This window comes from Camelina sativa, chromosome 14 (genome assembly GCF_030686135.1).
Source record: "Camelina sativa cultivar CO46 ecotype springtype chromosome 14, ASM3068613v1".
In the NCBI taxonomy this organism is placed as follows: domain Eukaryota; kingdom Viridiplantae; phylum Streptophyta; class Magnoliopsida; order Brassicales; family Brassicaceae; genus Camelina; species Camelina sativa.
In genome coordinates this window covers 26,829,997-26,850,562 of record NC_141893.1, presented here as the reverse complement: position 1 = coordinate 26,850,562, position 20,566 = coordinate 26,829,997, and the positions used below count along the sequence as shown (strand labels likewise).

At 35.8% G+C, this 20,566-nt stretch overlaps 2 protein-coding genes across 3 annotated transcripts; both read right to left on the bottom strand.

Annotated features, from left to right (window-relative positions):
* Window positions 1-161: 161 nt before the first annotated feature.
* On the bottom strand, window positions 162-7,050 carry LOC104742263 (exocyst complex component SEC3A). Of its 2 annotated transcripts, none has more exons than XM_087485851.1 (25): window positions 6,669-7,050; window positions 6,111-6,181; window positions 5,872-5,952; window positions 5,636-5,703; window positions 5,410-5,512; window positions 5,094-5,242; window positions 4,572-4,689; window positions 4,356-4,460; window positions 4,057-4,158; window positions 3,844-3,981; window positions 3,532-3,660; window positions 3,367-3,447; window positions 3,213-3,287; window positions 2,859-3,029; window positions 2,608-2,764; window positions 2,465-2,529; window positions 2,195-2,368; window positions 2,034-2,113; window positions 1,736-1,817; window positions 1,352-1,449; window positions 1,151-1,259; window positions 957-1,025; window positions 768-833; window positions 594-683; window positions 162-490 (listed from the first exon to the last, which is right to left on the bottom strand). In XM_087485851.1, exons 1-25 carry the CDS (start codon window positions 6,841-6,843, stop codon window positions 380-382), a joined length of 2,667 nt encoding a protein of 888 aa, XP_087341977.1. In that variant the 5' UTR covers window positions 6,844-7,050; the 3' UTR covers window positions 162-379. The 2 variants fall into 2 exon arrangements, with proteins under 2 accessions (XP_087341977.1, XP_087341978.1); XM_087485852.1 differs by having other exon boundaries at window positions 2,198-2,368.
* Window positions 7,051-14,339: 7,289 nt separating this feature from the next.
* Window positions 14,340-18,138, bottom strand: LOC104742262 (protein DETOXIFICATION 33). Its single transcript, XM_010463249.3, has 9 exons — window positions 17,495-18,138; window positions 16,244-16,439; window positions 15,811-16,156; window positions 15,631-15,717; window positions 15,488-15,544; window positions 15,168-15,406; window positions 14,954-15,072; window positions 14,724-14,810; window positions 14,340-14,632 (listed from the first exon to the last, which is right to left on the bottom strand). Exons 1-9 carry the CDS (start codon window positions 17,765-17,767, stop codon window positions 14,579-14,581), a joined length of 1,458 nt encoding a protein of 485 aa, XP_010461551.1. The 5' UTR covers window positions 17,768-18,138; the 3' UTR covers window positions 14,340-14,578.
* Window positions 18,139-20,566: the final 2,428 nt, after the last annotated feature.

Below are 20,566 nucleotides of genomic sequence, written 5' to 3'. Positions count from 1 at the left end.
TAAAATGCTCAAAGTGCTAAACACGATTCGTATTATTCACTGAAAAGTTAATTAACTTTGCTAATCTGGTAGGAGATAAACAACTCCTTTTATACGTCCTAGCTTTAAAATCCACATCCTTAACACATTACTCCGAACACTTTGTAGTTATGCACACCTAGTTAGAACACACAATCTTTTTACTTTTCGTGCAGGCTTTTAACGGATCATACAAAAGTGGAAAATTGGAAAGAAAAAAAAGAAAGAATTAATAGTAGTGCCACACAGTAATTATAAGAAGACTTGTATGTATCCGTGAAATGACCGAGAACGTCGTAACAAAGGGCGATATATATAACAACTGCCTTCAGTTTTGGTTCTGTCACTTTGTTTTTTTTTTTTACATAGAAGCAAGAAGTCCCCTCATTTCAGTTACTCCAGGAACGTTTTCACTCGGGTAAACTTTGGCTACGAGCTGCACGAAGCTCTCATACTTGTCCAGAAATTCCTTCTGTTTAAATTGACACAAACAACGCATTTATGCAAACATTTGAGCTAATGCACTGTTATTTATTAATTATTACTCTCTTCAACTTTTCAGTTTAATATGGTACCTTGCATTTATCCCACAATGATGGTAGCAACTCCTCGGACGCTAAATTCTTCTGCAATTTCTTATACATTGCTGCAATCGATTTGTCCACCTAAACAAAAACGAGAAGAAGTGGAAAGGTATATATTAAAAGTTCAGTAAACAATTAATACACTCTGAAGGAACAATTGTTTACCCCTGACAAGCTGGATTTTAACATCTTCCGGAGTTCCATTTTCGACAAACCAAGCTGAAATGGTATCTGACATACAGAGAAAATGTACCAGGTTTTTCTTTAATATAGAAACCGAAAGTAAAATGCAAACACACAGTTAACACAATGAGAGAGTGATATTATGGTGAAACTAGTTAACTAACAACTAACCTCTTCAGGGGTGATAGTATACATGAAATCCTCAATCTTTTTAGCAAATTGGAAAAGTCTTTCGAATTGCTGCAGGGACGAAAGATCACATGAAACAAACACAAACGGGTGTACCCTAACAATTAACTCCAAAAGAATGGAAAAAAAGAAGAAGAGAGTTATGCTATTAGCTGCAAATGGGAAGCACCACTTACGTAGTAAATTATCATGCTAATGTGGCGCGTACAAGCTTGTTCATATGCTTCACTTGCTTGGTGATAGAACTTGGCTAATGTCGGTACAACATTAGCCAGGTCATACAGGCTGCACACACAAAAATTACAAGGTTAGGGAATATGAGTAGTCGAGAAAGAGAAGACAAACACAGAGAGAGAGAGGGTTAGAAAAGGACCTACCTATTTTGAAAAGCAGCATAGTTTTCTAAAAGGAGAATATCTGCATATTTAGGATCTTGCTGGGCGATCTTCTCGAGGGTCACAAACATTATGCTTACCTATATTAGGAGTCAGACTGTTAGCTAAAGCGGAAAAGAAAGAAAAGAAATTGATAATAGTAAATGCAGAGATGATCTGAGATATGCTTTATTTATACTGTACGTTGTTGTTATTCAAGTCGAGAATGAACTAATGGTGGATCTGTACATTCTAAGTGAAATAAGATCAAATGCAGAGGTTGGTTTTCTGTTACTGTCTGACGTGACACACATTATTCTTTGCTTGCATGATTAGTGTAATTTCACTGGTCAAATGCTATAAACTCATAGAAATAGCAGTACTCACAAATTTTGTGTATGCCTGATCAACCAAATCTCTAGATTGCCCTTGTATGTACTGTTCCATACGAGTAGCAAGTGCTGCAAATCTATGAAAATGAGATGATAATGTTAGGATAGCCTCCAGCAATACTAGAACGGGATCAGTTCGACCATCTGTCCAACAATCTAATTGGGAGAAATAGTTCAGAACCACAAATTAATTGAAATTGCTTACAAGGTGGACGGAAATACTATCTGGTGGGGAAAGAAATAAGTATTCACATGGAACTATACTGTTTTAATAATATGAACTTCCTGATTACCTTGGAATATATGGCAAGACACCCATCTGTCTTACATTACGTTCATTTCTTTCAATTTGGTGACAAGCTTCATCCACAAACTGCAGTTAAAGTTAACTTGAATTGATTAGTAGAAATGGTATGCCAGGAATATAATCTACACAAAATCTGAGTAGACGGACTACACGGCTGAATTGCATAGAAACCCTCGACTCCAGATCTCCCAGCAATAGGCGAACAAATCCTGCAGCATCAGCTTTCTGACCAGATAGATAACGTTCAGTTATACCATGCATTGATATACATCGTAGGGGATCAATTTTATATGCCCAGTCAACAACAGCATAGAAATCCTCCTGCAGTGACAAGAACAAAAATCTCTTATTTAGTAAGATAAATGAACGCTGACTCTAAATTTCAACATATAAACTTTATTTTGAGGGACATCTTACCTGTATACCATCAAGTAAATCTTGAAGAGATTCATTCAATGCCGTCAGGTCTGGGGAGGTTTTACCTGCAATATCGGAAAATTGTTTTGCTTTCAGAACAATTAGACCTTACATAAGAAGATGTAACTGCAGGTTGAGATTACCAGTTTTCTTGTCAGTCTCATCAATGTCCATGATCCCCAAATCATCATCATCATTACCATCGTCATTGTTGGACTGGTTTTTATTATCATTGCCAGCACCTCCAGGAGGAGCAAGAGCTGGTACCTCAAAGCACATGAAGTGTGCAAAGAAGGAACTCTGTAGTATGAAGCAGAAAAAGAAACATGAGGATTTCGTACATACATCAGCTGCATCTAAAGGACAAACAGAAAATCATTGGGTTAACAATTACCTCATCCACAAGAAGCGGGATGAATATTGTTAGCATTTTGGCATAAGCATCTGACACTGCAGAGGTGTCAGTGTTTGCATTCTGACTAGAACCCGTAGATCCTTCTAGCCAGACAGTAGGATTTCGTGATACTTTTGTGCTTGCACGAAGCTCATTCGCGAATTCACGAGCCTGTATATTTTAAAGAAATCAATATTTAGCAACTGAATATTTAACGCTCTGGAGGAAGAAAAACATATGTTTGCTGAATATCCACGCATTTTAACATTCAGTACGTTTTTGCAGCCTGGGTCAATTAAGAGTTCCAGTAAATCAGTTGTCAATATAAAAAAGAAAGGAATATTTGCTCCTCACCTCCCGGCGAAGGAGCAAGTTCAGAGAGCTACAGTATGCTTTTCTCAATGGTCCCAAACAATTCTTATCAAGACCCTGAAAAGAGGGAGGAGACAAGTTGTCAACGTACTGAATTGAGCTTTCAGAATATCACCTAGTCATTTCTCGGTTTTACCTTTAAATGTTGCAAAAGACGAGCATATGTTCTGCATTTATACCGTAAATCTGCATGGTCAGGCCTCTTCAGCTGCCCTCTCTGTTTACAAGATGCAGCGATATATATTCAGAATTATAATCTTTAGATTCATATTGGAAAGATGGAATTTTACAAAAGTAGTACCTGAGAGAAGTAGCTTTTGTCGCTGATCATGAAATCTACCAAACTAGCAAAGTAGTTTCTCAAGAACTCAGAAGCTCTCCTTACAAAAGTAGCTTTTAATTTTTCTAGTTCTGCTCTTTTCTCTCTTACCTGAAGAAAATACAGCACGAGTAGCCCAAATTCAGGTAATTGTACAAAACCTAGACATTTCTACGAATGATTCATACTGTTAATATTATTTTCTAACCCCGACATGTAATATAATAAACCAAACTCTTTAACAAAATAGAATACTTATGAGCGAATAAGAAAGATTGAAGTGCATAGGCATACAGCTCGCATATTAGCATAGATCGGATCTAAGTTGGGTACTTCAAGGCCCCTTAAAGCTTTGGCTAACCACTCGCAAGCCTCGATATTTTGGAGCATGTCTGCTTCATCAAATGAGCCTCCTGTTAGGGATGCTGCATACTGCAATCAACAACATTTTTTAAGTGAACCAAGTAGATAGATGAGAAGCCAGCACAAAAATAAAGCGAAACAAACCTCAGATGGCACACGCAGTCTCTCAATAACTTTATCAAGTTCCTCAATGAGAGCTTTATTGTTTACAGACTGCATTTCTAGCTTGTTGTTTCGAGTTTCTATCTGGATACCATACAAGAAAGTGAGAATATGTGTTGACATATGAAGCAATGATCAGTCCAACAACACAAGTACTTGAAATCAATTTCTCTTTCTCTCTTACTCTCGCAGCAGATTCCATAAGTAATATGAAAGCCATAACCAGCCACAAATAATAAACAAATCACCACGAATGATTATTTATAGGAAGTGAGTCCTACCGATTCAATGTCTTCCCTCATGTGTCTAAGTTTAATGTTGAATATTCCTAACCATTCATCCATGTCATCAACAATATTTGTAGCTGCCTCTAGTCCATTCAAAACCTGAAAAAACATGAAGATGAGGATATAACAAGAAAAATTAAACCGTGATCTTCCCATCAACTGTTCAAATACCAAGATAGTCTTGAATAATAATTAGCATAAAATTATTACCTCATCTACTAATGGTTCGCTTTCCAGAATTGCATGTACATTTGCCGCTTCAAGAGCTTGGAGCTCTCGCTTCAGTCTTTCAGAAAAGGCCTCAGCTTCACCAATGCCCATTACGTAACTGCATAAGTCAATTATATCAGTCGACTGAACAACCTGAAAAAACTAAGTGGAACAGATAACTGCTTCCATTATTTACTTATCCCCAGCAACCTAGTTTTCAGAGAATAATGCCAATAGTATATGTTTAATACAATCAAGAAGAAAAATAAGTATGTGAGCTATAATTACTATGAATGCTGGACATACAAACAATTCTGCTTAATCAGAAACCTATTGCCACAAGCTTTAACTTAATGGGAAGGAGTCCTGGGTTATTTACTCTTATCTCTTCATTCCATATAACTATAACACAAAGTAGATAATAAAGCAGTCATCCTTTGTAAAACATATACTGATTTTTACATAAGAAAAAAGGAGGAAATGCGTGAACAGAAAGGATTTAACCAAAGAAAAAAAACATACGTTCCCAAGAGAGCCTCCATATCCTCTTCCTCGGCCTGAGAGACTAGTTCTTTCTCAACAGTAACTTTCAAGTCGCTTTCTGTTACGGTTTCAGTAACAGGCTCACCATCTTCTGTACTTCTTTGAGTAGTGACTACTGGAGTGTTATCCTAGACCAATAATACGAAACAGAAAGATAAAGCAGATAAAATTATTATATGAAAAGCACTCACGTATCTGAAAAGCAGAATGAGTTTAACAAGTACATACAGAAGCTTGTTTTGAAATTAAGAGACTTCGACAAAAAACAGAAGACAGAAAAAGTTCTAATCCGCACCTTAGCCCAAAGGGCCATCTCGACAATATCTATACCAACAACTTTGGGAAGGCGGCCTAATACGTCTTTGCATATGTTCAATATGCAAACTAAAAGTCGGTTCCTACAATCAAGGTAGAGAAACGTTATGTATTTAATGAGCAAAACTACAATAAAAAATATATCATTGCTTAACATCTATACGTCACATACTGAAAGAGTTAATGTATATTCCTAACTGTGGTACCTGTCATCAGTGTTGCGCATGGTCCACTGAGGAGGAGCAACACTTTGACTCCTGAGATTGTCAAACCCCTAAAAGACTATGCATCAGCAAAAGCAGGGGTGAAATTGAAAATATTAAACAGTATTTTACAGTTATGCATTCTGCTTTTGTGTTCCATTTCTTATACTACATACTACAAATATTTCTTCTTGAAATCTTACAAATACCACTTCAATAAAATCATTGAGTAATCTTACCAGGGTAAAAGTGCATCCACTTGGATCATTAGTTATGACTTCCACCTTTGACAGATGCTTGAGTTTATACATTTTAGCAGGCTGAATGAAAAAAGAATTATAAAACATCATCATGTCATTCTGAACTTCGAATAATCTGCTATCGTGGTATAAATTTGATTTTTATCAATCAAAATGTTAAAGCCTGTGAGTTTCTCGTGAAAGTGTGCCTCATTTAGAAAAAAAATTATGAAGACTACCTCAAGGACTCCTCCACTTGAATACTTCATGACACGAAGAAATGCTTTCTTCCGTTGACCCTTCGATTTGACTGTCGAAAGCAGAATAAAAACGCATATAAGTTGATTACAACTCTTAAGAACCTGATAATATCTGACAAGAAAGCTTGAAAAACACATGGATCCAAGGCATCATATCACAAACTTGAATCAGAACACACTGGGTTGTTTCACCTAATAGAGTACACACTACCAAAATCTTTTTTGCTGACAGGGTAAAAAACTTTTCTGAGCTCTGAAGAGTCTCGAAATGGCCAAGAACAGTGAAATATTATAAGGATTTTGTATTCTACAGATTCCTTTCCATGGCACAAGCCCCAAATCAATTACATTACTATGCTTATCTTAATACCAGTGGAAATCAACTTTGAGACTGTACAGGAAACAAAACTCCGATCTAATGCAATAGACACTAAAACTTAAAGCTTAATTTAGGGGGAAAAACGCGAAATCGAGTAATTGAATCCAGAAAATGAAATCAAATCTGAAGAATCAAAGAAGAGAAGAAGAAGGAATCACCGGAAAGAGCGAGAACCCTGGGTTTAGCCATTTGTCGACCCAATTTCCCAGACTTGCCCCAAACACCGCGACTCTTGGCGACGCGTATCGACATAACGATCGATTGCTTCGTTCCTTCGATCCCAGCCTCGCAAGCTCGCCGTAGCTCTTCATCGTCGGCGCTTGATTTCGCCATTGTTGTTGTTGTTGTTGCGCTTGTCTCTCGCTCAGCGGATCCAGCAAGGAGGTGATGATGATGACCGGGTAAACAAGAGAAAGAGGAAATTAGGCTTTTGCGACGGATTAAGAAAGCTGAATAATCTCTTTTGTTCCCATTTCAGTAATTATGTTCCGAATTTACGTGGCAAGCCATTTATTGTAATGGCAACAAAATGTGTATGGCAAACAAAATAAAAAATAAAATTTTCAGATAAAATATTTTGCGGATTTAAATTATGATTTTCGTTAAATTTGTATTTTAAAAATTTATATACAGGAAAGTTAATTTGTTTATTATTCATGTAATATTTTTTCATTCCAAAATAGAATTGTCAAATTAAGTTTAGAAAAAAAAAACTTCTAATTATATTACACAAGAATAAAACATCGAAAATTTTCAAATAGACCTTAGAAGTGTTACAAAAGTGGCTGTCAGATTGACTTTAGATTTACGATTAATGTTGTAGTTTAGACTGTATGATCTAACGTTATATGTTTTTAAATTTGTGTTGTGGTTTAGTTTCTTTTTAACTAGACAATTAATTAATAAAATATTTTTCTACACAACAATCACTATAATTCACGAGACAAATAATATATTCAAGCACAGATCTTGAGATTTTCAGATAAATATAATATCTTTACCAGAAGTCTGTGGAATTGTATCTAATGTGAGATTCATGTCAAAAGTCAGCTGATCAAACTTTGGAGGAAGCTCCCAGCAAATGCGTTTATCAAAGTCAATTTCAAACCACAATGTGTGAGGTTACACATTAAGAACTCGAGTGCTTATGACAATGTCTTTTTGGCAGGAATAGATTGTTCTCAACATCCTCTCTACAATAATAATAACAAAAAAAATATAGTAACAAGATATTTTGATGACTACGAGAAAAGTAGTAACGAATTCAAAGCTAAAATATATGTATATATATATATATTATTGTAATATACAAAGACACTATTTACTTTTATAAGGCGTCTTTTTAAACGGATTATAATCCTTGGATGGTTCTGATGGCATTGAAATTTGTACTCTCTTAGGAGGGAAGACTATAGAAACGTTCGTCGTCTGAATGAAGTTAAAATGGTTTAACTCATTCATCCACTAAATAGGAGATGAAAGAGTTGAACAAATTTAAGTTATAATTTGTTCATTTCTTCAACTTTTTTGGTTGAATGGGATGAATAAGTATTTCAACATTAATCTCTGTAATGCCGGTGAACCGAGTTAGGTTTTTTTGAAGGTTGGTGTCGACCGACACCATATTGTTTAAAGGTTGTCGGTTTTGTTCGTTCTCTGGTTCTGTGCGGTTTAGTGGTTTTGGAAAAAACCCTAAACTTTCTCTATAAAAGGAAAACGCTCTCTTCATGTGAGGGATTCCTTCCCCAGCCGTTTTCCTGCCCTATAGAAAAGAAGAGAGATGTGGGGATATCTGGATGTTAAGGAGGTGAGAAGTTGGATTTGGGGATGAGAAAGAAGGGGAGTGGTGATGATGTGGCGTGGAGGAGGAGGGGGAAGCTCTGCTGGTGGTGAGGTATTGCTCCTTCCTCAGATTCCGTCCTTAACCCAAGGTAAGTGGTTGTCGTTAAGCCCTTGTCCGCTGCATTTTTGTTGTTTCTTGATTTGCGTTGTTGTTGTCCGCTTGCTATACCTAAGGATTATCGACCGATATCATGCTGCAATGTTATGTACAAAGTTATCTCAAAAATCCTTGCCAACCGACTCAAGATCATCCTCCCCAAATTCATCGCGCCCAACCAGTCTGCTTTTGTCAAGAACCGATTGTTGATGGAGAATATATTGCTTGCTACAGAAGTCATCAAGGATTACCACAACAACAATGTCTCTCCGCGCTGTGCCCTAAAGATTGATATCTCCAAAGCTTTTGATTCTGTACAATGGAGCTTTCTACTCACTACTCTGTGAGCTCTTGACTTTCCTGAGCAGTACATTTCCTGGATTCAGACCTGCATCTTCACTGCTTCGTTCTCTGTCCAAGTTAATGGCAAACTTGCTGGCTATTTTAATAGCAAACGAGGTCTTCGCCAAGGATGCTCACTCAATCCCTACCTCTTTGTTATTTGCATGAATGTCTTATCTCGCAGTTTTGGGTAAGGCTACAGGCAACAATGTTTTTGGCTATCACCCTCAATGTAAACACATGAAGCTCACTCACCTCTGTTTTGCAGATGATTTACTCGTCTTTGTGGACGGACAACAGTCATCAATCACGGGTGTTCTGAAGGTTTTTGAGGATTTTGCTACTCATTCGGGTCTCAAAGTTAGCATGGAGAAATCTACAATATATACAGCTGGTATCACGATGGAAGACAGAGAGGAGATTCTCAGGCACTTTCCATTCGAGTATGGCTCTATACCAGTTCGATACCTCGGGTTACCTCTACTACCAAAGAGAATGTCCTCGGCTGATTACATTCCTTTATTAGAGATGATAAAGTCGAAGATAGGTTCCTGGACAGCTCGGGTACTCTCTTTTGCGGGGAGGCTTCAGCTCATCTGTTCAGTAATTTCAAGCATCACCAACTTTTGGATTTCAGCTTTCCGCTTGCCTAAAGCCTGCATTAAAGAGATAGACCAGTTATGCTCTGCTTTCTTGTGGTCCGGTCCTTCACTGAATGCCAAGAAAACAAAAGTTGCTTGGTCTGAGGTGTGTCTCCCAAAACGTGAGGGAGGTTTAGGACTTCGCTCGATCGAAGAAGCTAATAAGGTGTCTGTTCTCAAACTGATATGGAGACTACTCTCAGCAAAAGACTCTTTATGGGTAAATTGGGTCAAACGTTACCTTATCCGTAGCGGTTCAATCTGGACAGAGAAACCTAATCCTACCTTGGGTTCATGGATTTGGAAGAAACTCTTGAAATATAGAGATTTGGCACAACAATTCCATCGAGTGGAAGCACACAATGGAGAACACACATCTTTTTGGTTCGATATTTGGTCTCCCCTGGGACGACTTTATGAGACGCTAGGCGAAAGAGGTTGCATTACTATGGGTATACCATCATCGAGCACTCTGGCTGAAGCAGTTGTTATGACTAGGCGACGAATGCATTGATCGGCTTTTCTTAGCTCCGTTGAAGAGGAGATACAAAAATATCAGTCTATCCGGATAGCAGGAGAGCAGGATGTAGCTCTGTGGAAGGGTCACAATGATCACTACGACAACCAATTCACAACCAAAGCTACTTGGTACCATTTACACCAAGCCAAGCCCATAATGGAGAACTACCGTGCCATCTGGTTCCCTAATATTACTCCAAAATATGCTTTCATCACATGGTTGGTAGCAAAGAACAAGTTAGCGACCGGAGAGCGTATGAATAAATGGAATCCTAATGCCATCACAAGCTGCATCTTCTGCAGTAACACGATGGAAACAAGAGAGCACCTATTTTTCATGTGTCAATTCTCCAAACAAATATGGGAGTCGCTAGTGAAACGGCTACTCAAGGATAAGTACACTACACACTGGAAAGAGGTTATGGTTTTGCTAGCGGGTGACACTCTGGACAAGACAACACGGTTCCTAGCGGGATATGCCTTTCAGAATACCATTCATGCACTATGGAGAGAAAGAAATGATCGACGTCACGACGAGAAACCTTCGACAGTGGAATGTATTATCAAGCTGATAGATAAGAATGTTTGAAACCGGGTGAGCACAACAAAGGAAGGTGGTGGTCCTATGATCCAAGTCTGGTTTTCTGCAAGATTCTATTAATCATGTTCTTTAAAATTATTTTGAAAACGTTTAAACAAGCTTTGTAACAAGTTTATTTTTTCTTTAAATATAATTTAACATTAAATTCAAAAAAAAAAAAGTGGTTGATGTTAGGCTTATCTAGGGTTTTGGGATGATTGGGGTGGGTTTGTCATGGGTAAGATGGATTGAAAAGAATCCATGGGTTGTTTTTATGGTTGTTGTCATTGTGAATATGTTGGGTATATGCTTAATCGTTGAGGAAAGAGTATTGGTCGTAGAGTTAGGTTTTGTTGGCCGAGAGGTGCTTGAAATCGGCTACGGGTCGTATTTCAGAAGTTGTGTCGATCAACACCATAGTGGTGTCGGTTTCGGTCGACACCAACACCAACATACGAACAATGAGAACTGGTCCATGATGGCTACTTCGGGGAAACGTTTAGAGGATGAAACGGAGTCCGATTGGGCTGAAATTTTGTGTGGAGCTTCGTAGTGTTACAGGCTCCATATCCAACGGTGAATTTATGAAATGAACGGTAGGTTTGTGTTTTTAATCAAGTGTTTGTATTGAGGTCTGGCATAGACGGTTTTGTGGTAAGATTGGGGTGTCGAGCGACACCAGGATTGTTTTGGTCGACATCAGCATGTTGTTGTGTGTTTGGGTCCTAGGAGGACAGCTGGAGTTAGGTTTGGATAAGGGGAGATCAATGGAAGTGATGTCGTGGGCGTTGGTGTCAACCGACACTAGGAGAGTGTCATCGACACCATGTGTGTTGGTTCGCAAGTGGTGCGATGGGTGACGTTCGACACCAGGTGAAGGTGTCATTCGACCACAAAGGAGTTGAAAGTGAATTAGAGTATTCGTGGGGAAGTGTTGTCCGTGGCTTGATGGAATCAAATATTCTGGCCTACCTCTCTTGTTACTTGGTCGCTAGGGGTGTTTGGTTGTGCGACTCAATAACTAGATGAGGTGGAGTTTGGCATTTTTTGTAGGAGTTTTTGTAAAGAGTGATTTCTACGTCGGTTGTCTCGTCGGAATTATGGGTTCCGATGATATCGTTTCCTGTGGCTCATGTGCAGGATTAGCAATCCGGGTGCGATCGTCTCAATCTCAAATATAAAAATAATTGGATGAATGCTTATTCAACTTTTTCAACTTATTAATTTAAGCCATCGATTTGCACCCTTAATTTATTTTTTCAACTTTTTAAGTTCAATGGGTTGATAGTTTTTTTACAACCTCTTTCATTCAAATAATGACAATTGGTTAAATAAATTTTTTCAACATTTTCAACTTTGCAACCATTTGCACCCATAAAATTATTTCTTTTATCGTGTTTTCAATTTTTGAACTTCATTTTTGTTTTTGTCAACGAACTTCATTGTCGTTTTACATAAATTTGTTATTTTTACTAACTAATTTATATTGTATCTATAGACTTATAGCCTTATAATAAACTGTTTGATACAACTATAAGAAACTAAATATTAGACGTATACATTGTTCTATCTAATATGATAATATAGCTCTTTTTGATTGGTTAGTAGGAGAGACCATTTTCTATTATATACAAATTTGCTTTTTCTTTGTTTCTTATAATAGTTTTAAATATATATATACATATATATATATATATAAAAGATATTTTATGATAATGATTTAGTTATTTTTCCTTTTCTACTTCTTTTTTGTATGCTTTTTTCATGAATATAAGAGTCGTATGTGGAGTTACATACGTTTTACTGCGAGTTTTTCAACGATGCATTGTGCATGATTTAATAAGTCAATACATCTTGATATTTTTGTACTATTATGTAAAGTTTTATATTTTCTTTAGTAATAATATGATTAAGTTCAATTAAACAAAAATAAAACAATGAATTTAGAATTAAGAGATAATATCAAAAGGAGGATGTCACATGTCAACTCTACAATGCTTGTTTTAAAAAAACAGTAGTTTATTATATAATATTTAAATGGTAAAAAGTTAACAAAATTTTTTGTATCTTAAAATTAACATGTGACGTTTTGTAAGATCTCATAACTAAATTGGTAGAACTATAGTTTACTGAGACATATTTTTTACAATTCTATATAGATTTTCAAATCATTCATTGAATAACAGGCCATGGAAATAAGAGATAGAAAATGTATTAGTTTCTTATAAAATATAATAAAATTAAAATAGATACCAAAATTTACGGTTATACCGTATTTGAATCACTTGAACTTCTTATAAATATACTAACATGTAATCTATACAAACTAAAACCAACATTTGCTTTCAAATCTTCAAAAGTGAGATACATGAAACATTTGAAACACCATTAGTTATATTAAAAAATGATGTCATAGAATTTTAATTTTTATGAGGGATTTGATATATGATGGTGTTTACTGAGGTGTTTGCTATTTATAGGGAAATTGTTGATAAAAATGTGTAGGTCATGCACAATTGAGTGTAAGTTACAAAACTAAGTTGACATAATTGTGTTTTTAATGCATTTAGTTTTGTTTTAATGTAAAAAAAATCTTAAAGGTTTAGATAGTATTGTTAGTGGGTTAAATGAGTTAATTGCAGTATTGTACAATTAAGATGATTAAAATTAGAAAGATTCATATATATCCTATATTAATCACCAAATTACATATTCTTATACCTCTAAATATATATATATATATAAAGAATAAAATTTAAAACAAATTGTTTATAACAAATTACATATATGTTATTTATGTAGGTAATTCACATTTAAGTGTAGTAATTGATCGGTCAACCATTAACATGGTTTAGAAAACATTACCAAAATAATTTAACTTAATTGCGTTATGTAGTTGTGTTTTAACGTAAGAATAATAGTAGCAATATTAAAGTACCCAATAAATGTAGAGAACTGTTAATATTAATTGTGTAGTTAAGATGATTAAAATAAAAAAAGATTTTAAAATAAATTTTAATATATTGATACAATTAAATCTAATGAAAATTGGTGCATAGTTAAGATTGAAAGTTTTTGGGTGGCTCTACTTTATTATTAAGATTAAAAGTTGATTAAAAATATAGAATTTTGTCCAAAAATAAAAAATAAAAAAAAAAGATTAAAAATATAGAAAATCCCAAAATGTCTGTTTCATGTGATTTTTTTATATAATGGAAATCGATTTACGGTCAGGTGAGAGAAACAGATTTGACGATTCACTTCCTTCACACTTTGATTCTCACAAAATATTTTTGCGTTTGAACCTTCTTTACCACCTATGGCCGGGGGATTCTCTAATGCTTATGATATTGACGTCAAGTTCTTGCTGTGGTTAAACCTTGTCAAGTACTTCATTTCATGATTTTTTTTTGGTTGTTCATGACCTTTAAGGTGAAATCTTGGAGTTCAATACTTAGATTTAAACCCACTTAAGGCTTCAAAAAGCTTTTAAATATCATGTCCTTCGATGATGTTGTAATGTCAAGATCTAGAAAGAAAAAAAAATTGAACCTAGAAGCTAACCTAAGAATGTCTAAGCTTCAATATTGGTATATCATATACCGTATATGAGTGAGAATCCAGATGATCAATTATATTTATACCTGAAAACAAAGATATTTCAAATTCTCCATGAGACATTCTTCCAATATCATGGGCAAACCCCTAATGAACCGAATATCATCCTTCGTGAAGAATGGGTACATGTCACTCCATAATGGATTCGCACGTCATCATTTTGGATCAACTCTGACGATCAACAAGCCTATGAAAATCAAACCTCATAGTTCAGTTAATCAAATGTTTAACTCAGTAAACCATCCCAGATCTAAGAGTAGGACTAAAACTAACAAAACCCCTCTAACATTCCCAGAGAGACTCGTTAACTTCAGTTTAGGCATATCGGTAAAAAGCAAAAAAAAAAACAAATAGAGGGGTTTGATACATTTTGTTCTGGTGACAGAACAAAAAAAAGAGAAATCGAGGATTGATGATCCCAAGAGTTGATCACTCCCGAGCTGTTCCTCCCCATCTCTGAACCCGACTCTCCGCTTGCTCAGCCTACATAATTTATAGAGCTAATTAATGAAATGATCAAACCAAACACAAAAGAGGAACTACATAACAGAAATAAAGAGATTTAGTAAGAGACCTCTTTGTTCCAATTAGTGTAGTAGATGATTCCAATCAATATAAGTGTTTGCAAGCATATTCCAGCTACCATACCTCCCCATATTCCCTACAAAAATTTTACAAATATATTAACACCAAATTAAAAACGAACAATGCTAATTAATGTGAATTAAAAAATATACAAATAGTCATAATCCCTTGTGTAAGAGTGAATTAAAAAAAGGTTAATCACGTCGGTTAAAAGCTAACCTGAACGCCAAAGTCTAGTGTGAATCCAAGAATAAGACCAGCAGGAAGTCCAATAATGTAATAACACGCAATGTTAACGTATGCAACAAGAGCCTGCCACCCAGCTCCAACCGCAACCCCTAAAATAAAATGAAGTACCAAAATTGATCACAAACTCAAATGTTTTCTGATCCTAATTTGTTTTTAATTATTATTATGATTCATCATGAGGTACCTGACAAGACGGGCTGGAGGCTGTTCAAGACGACAGTGAAGCCCAACAAGACGGCTATTCTTGTGGTTTCTGCTGCCACTGCTTCGCTAGAAGTGAAAAGATAAGGGAAACTGTTTTTTGTGGCTAAGACAACAATCATGCACACAACCCCAATAAGAGTTGAAGTTATGGAGACAACTATCACCGAGAATTTAGCTAAAGCTGCATTTCCCGCACCCAGCTCATTTGATACCCTTACACTGATCACACCGAGAGACAAAGTTCAACAGTTCATGAGAGTTTAACTAATGTGGCTCTAGAGAAACAATATGAAAACTTACCTTATGGCAGCGTTAAACCCTATTGATATCATGGCAGTCCACCCTTCTATGTTCATGCTGTGATACCCAAAACGTACACAAGGTTACTAAAACAAACCTATTTTCAATGAGAAATACACAAAGATCATCACAAAATCGATTACCAAATGGAGATGGCATCGACTGGTATCAACGGATTAGGAAGAAGACCGGTAACAACGACTAGAACCATCAAGTACCAAAACTCCAAACTGCAAAATACAAAGAACTAACATGTCACATTCTAATCGGAATTGTAGCTTACGTAAATCAAAAACTATCTAAGCCAGAAAATGAAATGGTACCAGAGCATAACAGCAGAGGCTAAGGAAAGTTTAACAAATCCATAGAGGTCCTGAAACGCCAGCCGAGAAAATCCAGTCCATGCACCGTCTGATTTAGTGATTAAAATATACAAAAGCTGACCAATAACAATCAACCACCACGAGGTATTGAGAGTGATGGCTGCACCTACAAGTCCCCACTTAAAGTAAAGGATTAAGAGCCAACTAAATACTGCGTGTATAACCAAAACCACTCCAGAGATCCAAGCCATCACAAGAACTTTCCTCTGTGACTGCAAAAATTTCTGTATCGGGAAGTTGGCTGCATACGCAAATAGTTGTGGAATCATCCACAGTGCGAATTTCCCTGTCAAGTTAAAAAAGGTTAGCATCTAGAAACTGTGAACTTTCAACTCAAAAACCAATTGGCCTAAAGTAATAAAAAGAATTATACCCGCGGCATTAGAGATCTTAGGAGCTTCGCCGAAGAAGGAAAGAATAGGAGGAGCCCAAATGTAGACGGGAAGCAAACACAAAGCAGTGGTAAAGAGAATGACCCACGAACGTTGCATATATATTCCCATCATCCTAATCTGTCCCGCGCCATATGCTTGTCCGCACAATGTCTCCAACGCACTCCCCATCCCTAACTGCAACCAGTTTCCATCACCACAATATTAAATTTGCTAGTATTGGTTGATCTCTTAGATTGTACCATAGGAAAGCTTAAAGTGATTAGGGCGGGAATGATAAAATACTGTGACATTGCAACTGGTTCATGACAAGCAACTTAACGCTCATATTTTAATTTTTATCTTTCATCTTCTACTCTTTCAAAATGTTTTATAACTAAACAGAATTTATAGTTATGTTAATTGGATACAGACCAAGTCTCTAAAACATGCCCTTTCTATTTTAGATATACTAAAAAGTTTGGGAACTATCTGTAAGTTTTTACTTTTTAATACTTTCCTTAAACACGTTAAGTCTCATTGCTATCTTTGTAAACTAAACTTGAAAAGTAACCATTTTCTTTGCTAAATGTAGACGAAAATAAATAAGTACATATTATTGAGTAAGCTAATGAAAATATTGAATTTATTAATTCACAGATTTTGGTATTTTTATAATATTATTTTTGGTGATAGGCTGGAAACACACAAAGTTGAAGAATAAACAAACCAATTAAACATGTGGTAACAAGGAGTGAAGTGTGTCTAGTGGAGAGGATAAGAAAAGGGGATGGTCCAAGCCTCGGCACAAGTTTCCACTTTCCAGTTACAATCATGTTTTCTTGTTTCGCTATCCAAACATATTTTACAAATAGATTTAAAAAAAAAAAGTATATATTCATAAAATTTCTATGAAAGTGGGTGTACTTTCAAACTATCGTATGAGTAAAAAGTCAGTTTTAGTAAAATTAAGGAACTCCTATTTTCCAAAGTTACTCTTTCTGTAATTAAGTTTAACCTAAACTGATCCTTTTTGTCACCAAACTAACTAAGCCCTTACAATCAGAAAAAGAATATATATTTAACAAAATTAAGAAACTATTTAAAATGTATGGGAAGATCTACTTTGATATTAACGAATAGAATAAAAGAAGCTAATCCACTAAAATATCGATTTTAGATTGTGTGGCCTTTATTGGAACAGAATATAAATTACCAAGAACAAGACACGTATGAAGGGTTACGTAACGCACCATGACACCAAAGGCAAGACCGGAGATGACAGAGTTCTCAACTGAAACAGCGGCGAGCTCGAGTTCGCCGAGACGACCTGAGAAAGTCTGAGTGAGTGCGCCGAGAGAGTATTGACTGATGGCTGTAAAGATCGCCGGCCCCGCTAGCTCCCAAAGCCGCTTGGACTCTTCGCCGAACTCTTTGGCCCATACTTTAGACGCCGGTTTGGTTCCGTTGAGTTCCGGCGGATCACGAGGGTCAAGCAACGGCAAAGTGTTATTCTTTCCAACCATGGTCGTACGTGAGAAGCTCCGTCTTTAATTCTCTTCTTCCTATAGCTTTCTCTTGGTTCTGATAAGCATTAAATAGCAAGGATGGAGACAGGGGTAGGTACCAAAACCAAAAATGTCCGAATAGGATAAAAAAGTGTCTGACATGAGATCTGTCAACAAAAGGAAAAAAATAAACCGCCACAAATGACTGAACGAAGGAAATAAAAAGGAAGCAATGATTTCTAATAAGTTATTCAATTTTGCTTGGGCCGAGTGACGCTATAGGTTGTTTAAGAAGTTTGGCCCGTAACTGTACGTCAGCACGTCTAGTAGTCAAGAAGTACGTGAATTGAGGTTGAAGGAAAGAAAAAAAGGGATGTGGTAATGTGAATAAGCAAGGTACGTAGGTCACACTTTAATTTCTTGTAGAAGGATTTAACCTACTCGTACAAGTAATTAGTATTATTGTAGCGCAGTAGCAAAAAATCGTACAGCTCTGTTTAATTGATACTGAAGTTTATGGACCAATTAAGACGTACCAGCTCCTTATATATATTTCTACCGTAGTTATAAATAATCAGACAGCTCTGTTTAGTCATAAATTTGGTGCAAAGAGTGACAATAGCAATGGGGCCTTTTTGGTCAACTTACCCCCAATCGCGTTGAACTGGTGGATTTTGTGTGGATTTTGTTCTGATAACATTTATCAAGTCACCTTTTGTTCACCAGAACATAGATTTTGTGTAGTTTCCCTACACTTTTGGTCCGATATTGCATATCTACTACTAGACCAAAGCGTGACGTTGGACAGGAATGATACTTTCCAGCAGTAGCACATCAGTTCACTTCCACCTTCGACAGTAGGCTCTCCGTCTAGATTTGGTGAGAGATAAATGATTAGAGACATGGTCGTTCCATTTCTTAGGCCAACTTCTTCGTATTCAGGCCGTCTTAGGCTATAGGCAACATAGGCATTTGCCATGGGTCCAAAACAATTTTTTTTAAAATTTCTCAAGAGAAAAGGGTCCATTTTTACAAAAATAAAAAATTTTAGTAAAAACTTTGTTTTTTTTTTTTTTGGTTTTCCAAGGACCCTCAGATCTAATGAGACGGCACTATTCGTATTATTCCTCACAGAACAATCTTAAAACATGATTTATGCCCTCGACTACCGCAATTCAGCCATCTTTAGTCTAGCAAATCCGTCGAAGAGTTCTATCTTCTTTTCTGGATTATTTTAGTCTATATTTTTTGAAAAAAAATTCATTAATATTTTTTTCTTAATAAACTAACATTTCAAAATTGAAAAAAGATCCAGTGGGAGAGTACTTAGAGTAGTAGAGCTACCTTTTTCTTGCCGTCTCGCCACATCTCATAGGTGACAATTTGCCATTCCTGAATTTTGGAGGGTTGTTGTCTAAATGCCTCAACTTGTCAAGAATTGAGTTCCAACGGCATGGGAAACACGTACGTGTGTCTAATTCGAATTATTGTCGATCGTTAAATCTGCTCAGGAAAAAGAACTTTCAAATAGAAAACAAAAACTGGAGGAGAGATTCTGGGTCACAACGCGAGCTGTAAGCTCCAAACATAAAAGAATAGTTGCTGTTCTGTTGTCAAATTGCCAAGTACAAAAAGAAAACAATAAATTATCTCGTTCATTGTGCAAGAAACATGGGTTATGATTAGATCAGCCGGATCAGTCTCTGGTTTTGTTTTACGGCTTGTAAATATTGATATATTAGACCATGTGTATCGGAGGATTCTCACTTGAATTCTCAATAATATAAAAATAAAAATAATGAAAAGTATGAGTGAGAATCTATTTCTCATTTGAGAATTTTGAGAGATTAACTTTTCATATGTCAATTTGTAATTGGTTTTGAATTCTAAAAAATAAAATTATATATAATTAAATTAAATTAAATTAAATTACATATAATAAAATATAATTTTTTGAAAAACTGTGAGAATTTCTCACCATTGCATATGCTCTTAGACCAAGACCAACATAGCAACAATGTAAGATTTCTTTTTTAAAAAAGTATTATTTTAAACATATATATATATATATTATTTTTTATTTGTAGTATCCATTAAAAAAATGACACCTGTTTATTTGATATGAAGAACGTTTCTAGACTAAGCAATTTTAGCATCGATTCTCTCTTTTTTTTCTCATTCATTATTATATATATATATATTTTTTTTAAAGAATTCTCTTGATTAGCATTTTTATTGTTTTGGGCTTTGTTGTAGTTAAGAGTGAACATACTGAAGCATATAAGGTTTTGAACATATGTTAAGTACAGACGTAGACCTTGTAATTACATAGTAATGCGTTAGTTATAGTTGTTACCGTAAACAATCATATTAATGTATTTAAATTTAAAACTGAGAAAGATAACAAATGAACACATCTAAAGTGTATTCGCGGTTTTATGAAAATACCAAATGGAAAACTAAAGATAAGAAAATAGACTGAGAATAAAATGTAGGTGAAATTTCATAGTTTAAATCTAATTCAACTTTTGTTTTAATAGAGGAATGGAGTCATGGTAATTGCATTGAATGGATTTGAACTTATGATGGTGGGAAACTCGAAGGTAGTGAGGACGAAGCACATGAGAAGGTAGAGAAAGAGAAGGCCTAACCCCCCATAGAGAACGACGAAGGTAGAGAAAGAGAAGGCCTAACCCCCCATAGAGAACGACAAAGAGGAAGGTGAGCATGCGATGTTAATTATTAGAGTGGATATATGATATTTTAAGGTTAGATCTTCTTTAGTATTATGGGCCAATAATGGGAGAAATATTTGAT

What these genes read in the sequence shown, in the direction of transcription:
- LOC104742263 (XM_087485851.1), bottom strand. Translation starts at nt 6,843, where the DNA reads ATGGCGAAATCAAGCGCCGACGATGAAGAGCTACGGCGAGCTTGCGAG. An exon ending in GTCTTTTGCAACATTTAAAG is followed by an intron (nt 3,288 to 3,366) that starts GTAAAACCGAGA and finishes CCCTCTTTTCAG; the next exon opens with GGTCTTGATAAGAATTGTTT. An exon ending in ACTTGCTCCTTCGCCGGGAG is followed by an intron (nt 3,030 to 3,212) that starts GTGAGGAGCAAA and finishes TAAAATATACAG; the next exon opens with GCTCGTGAATTCGCGAATGA.
- LOC104742262 (XM_010463249.3), bottom strand. Translation starts at nt 17,767, where the DNA reads ATGGTTGGAAAGAATAACACTTTGCCGTTGCTTGACCCTCGTGATCCG. An exon ending in CACTAGACTTTGGCGTTCAG is followed by an intron (nt 14,811 to 14,953) that starts GTTAGCTTTTAA and finishes AAATTTTTGTAG; the next exon opens with GGAATATGGGGAGGTATGGT. An exon ending in ACACTAATTGGAACAAAGAG is followed by an intron (nt 14,633 to 14,723) that starts GTCTCTTACTAA and finishes TAAATTATGTAG; the next exon opens with GCTGAGCAAGCGGAGAGTCG.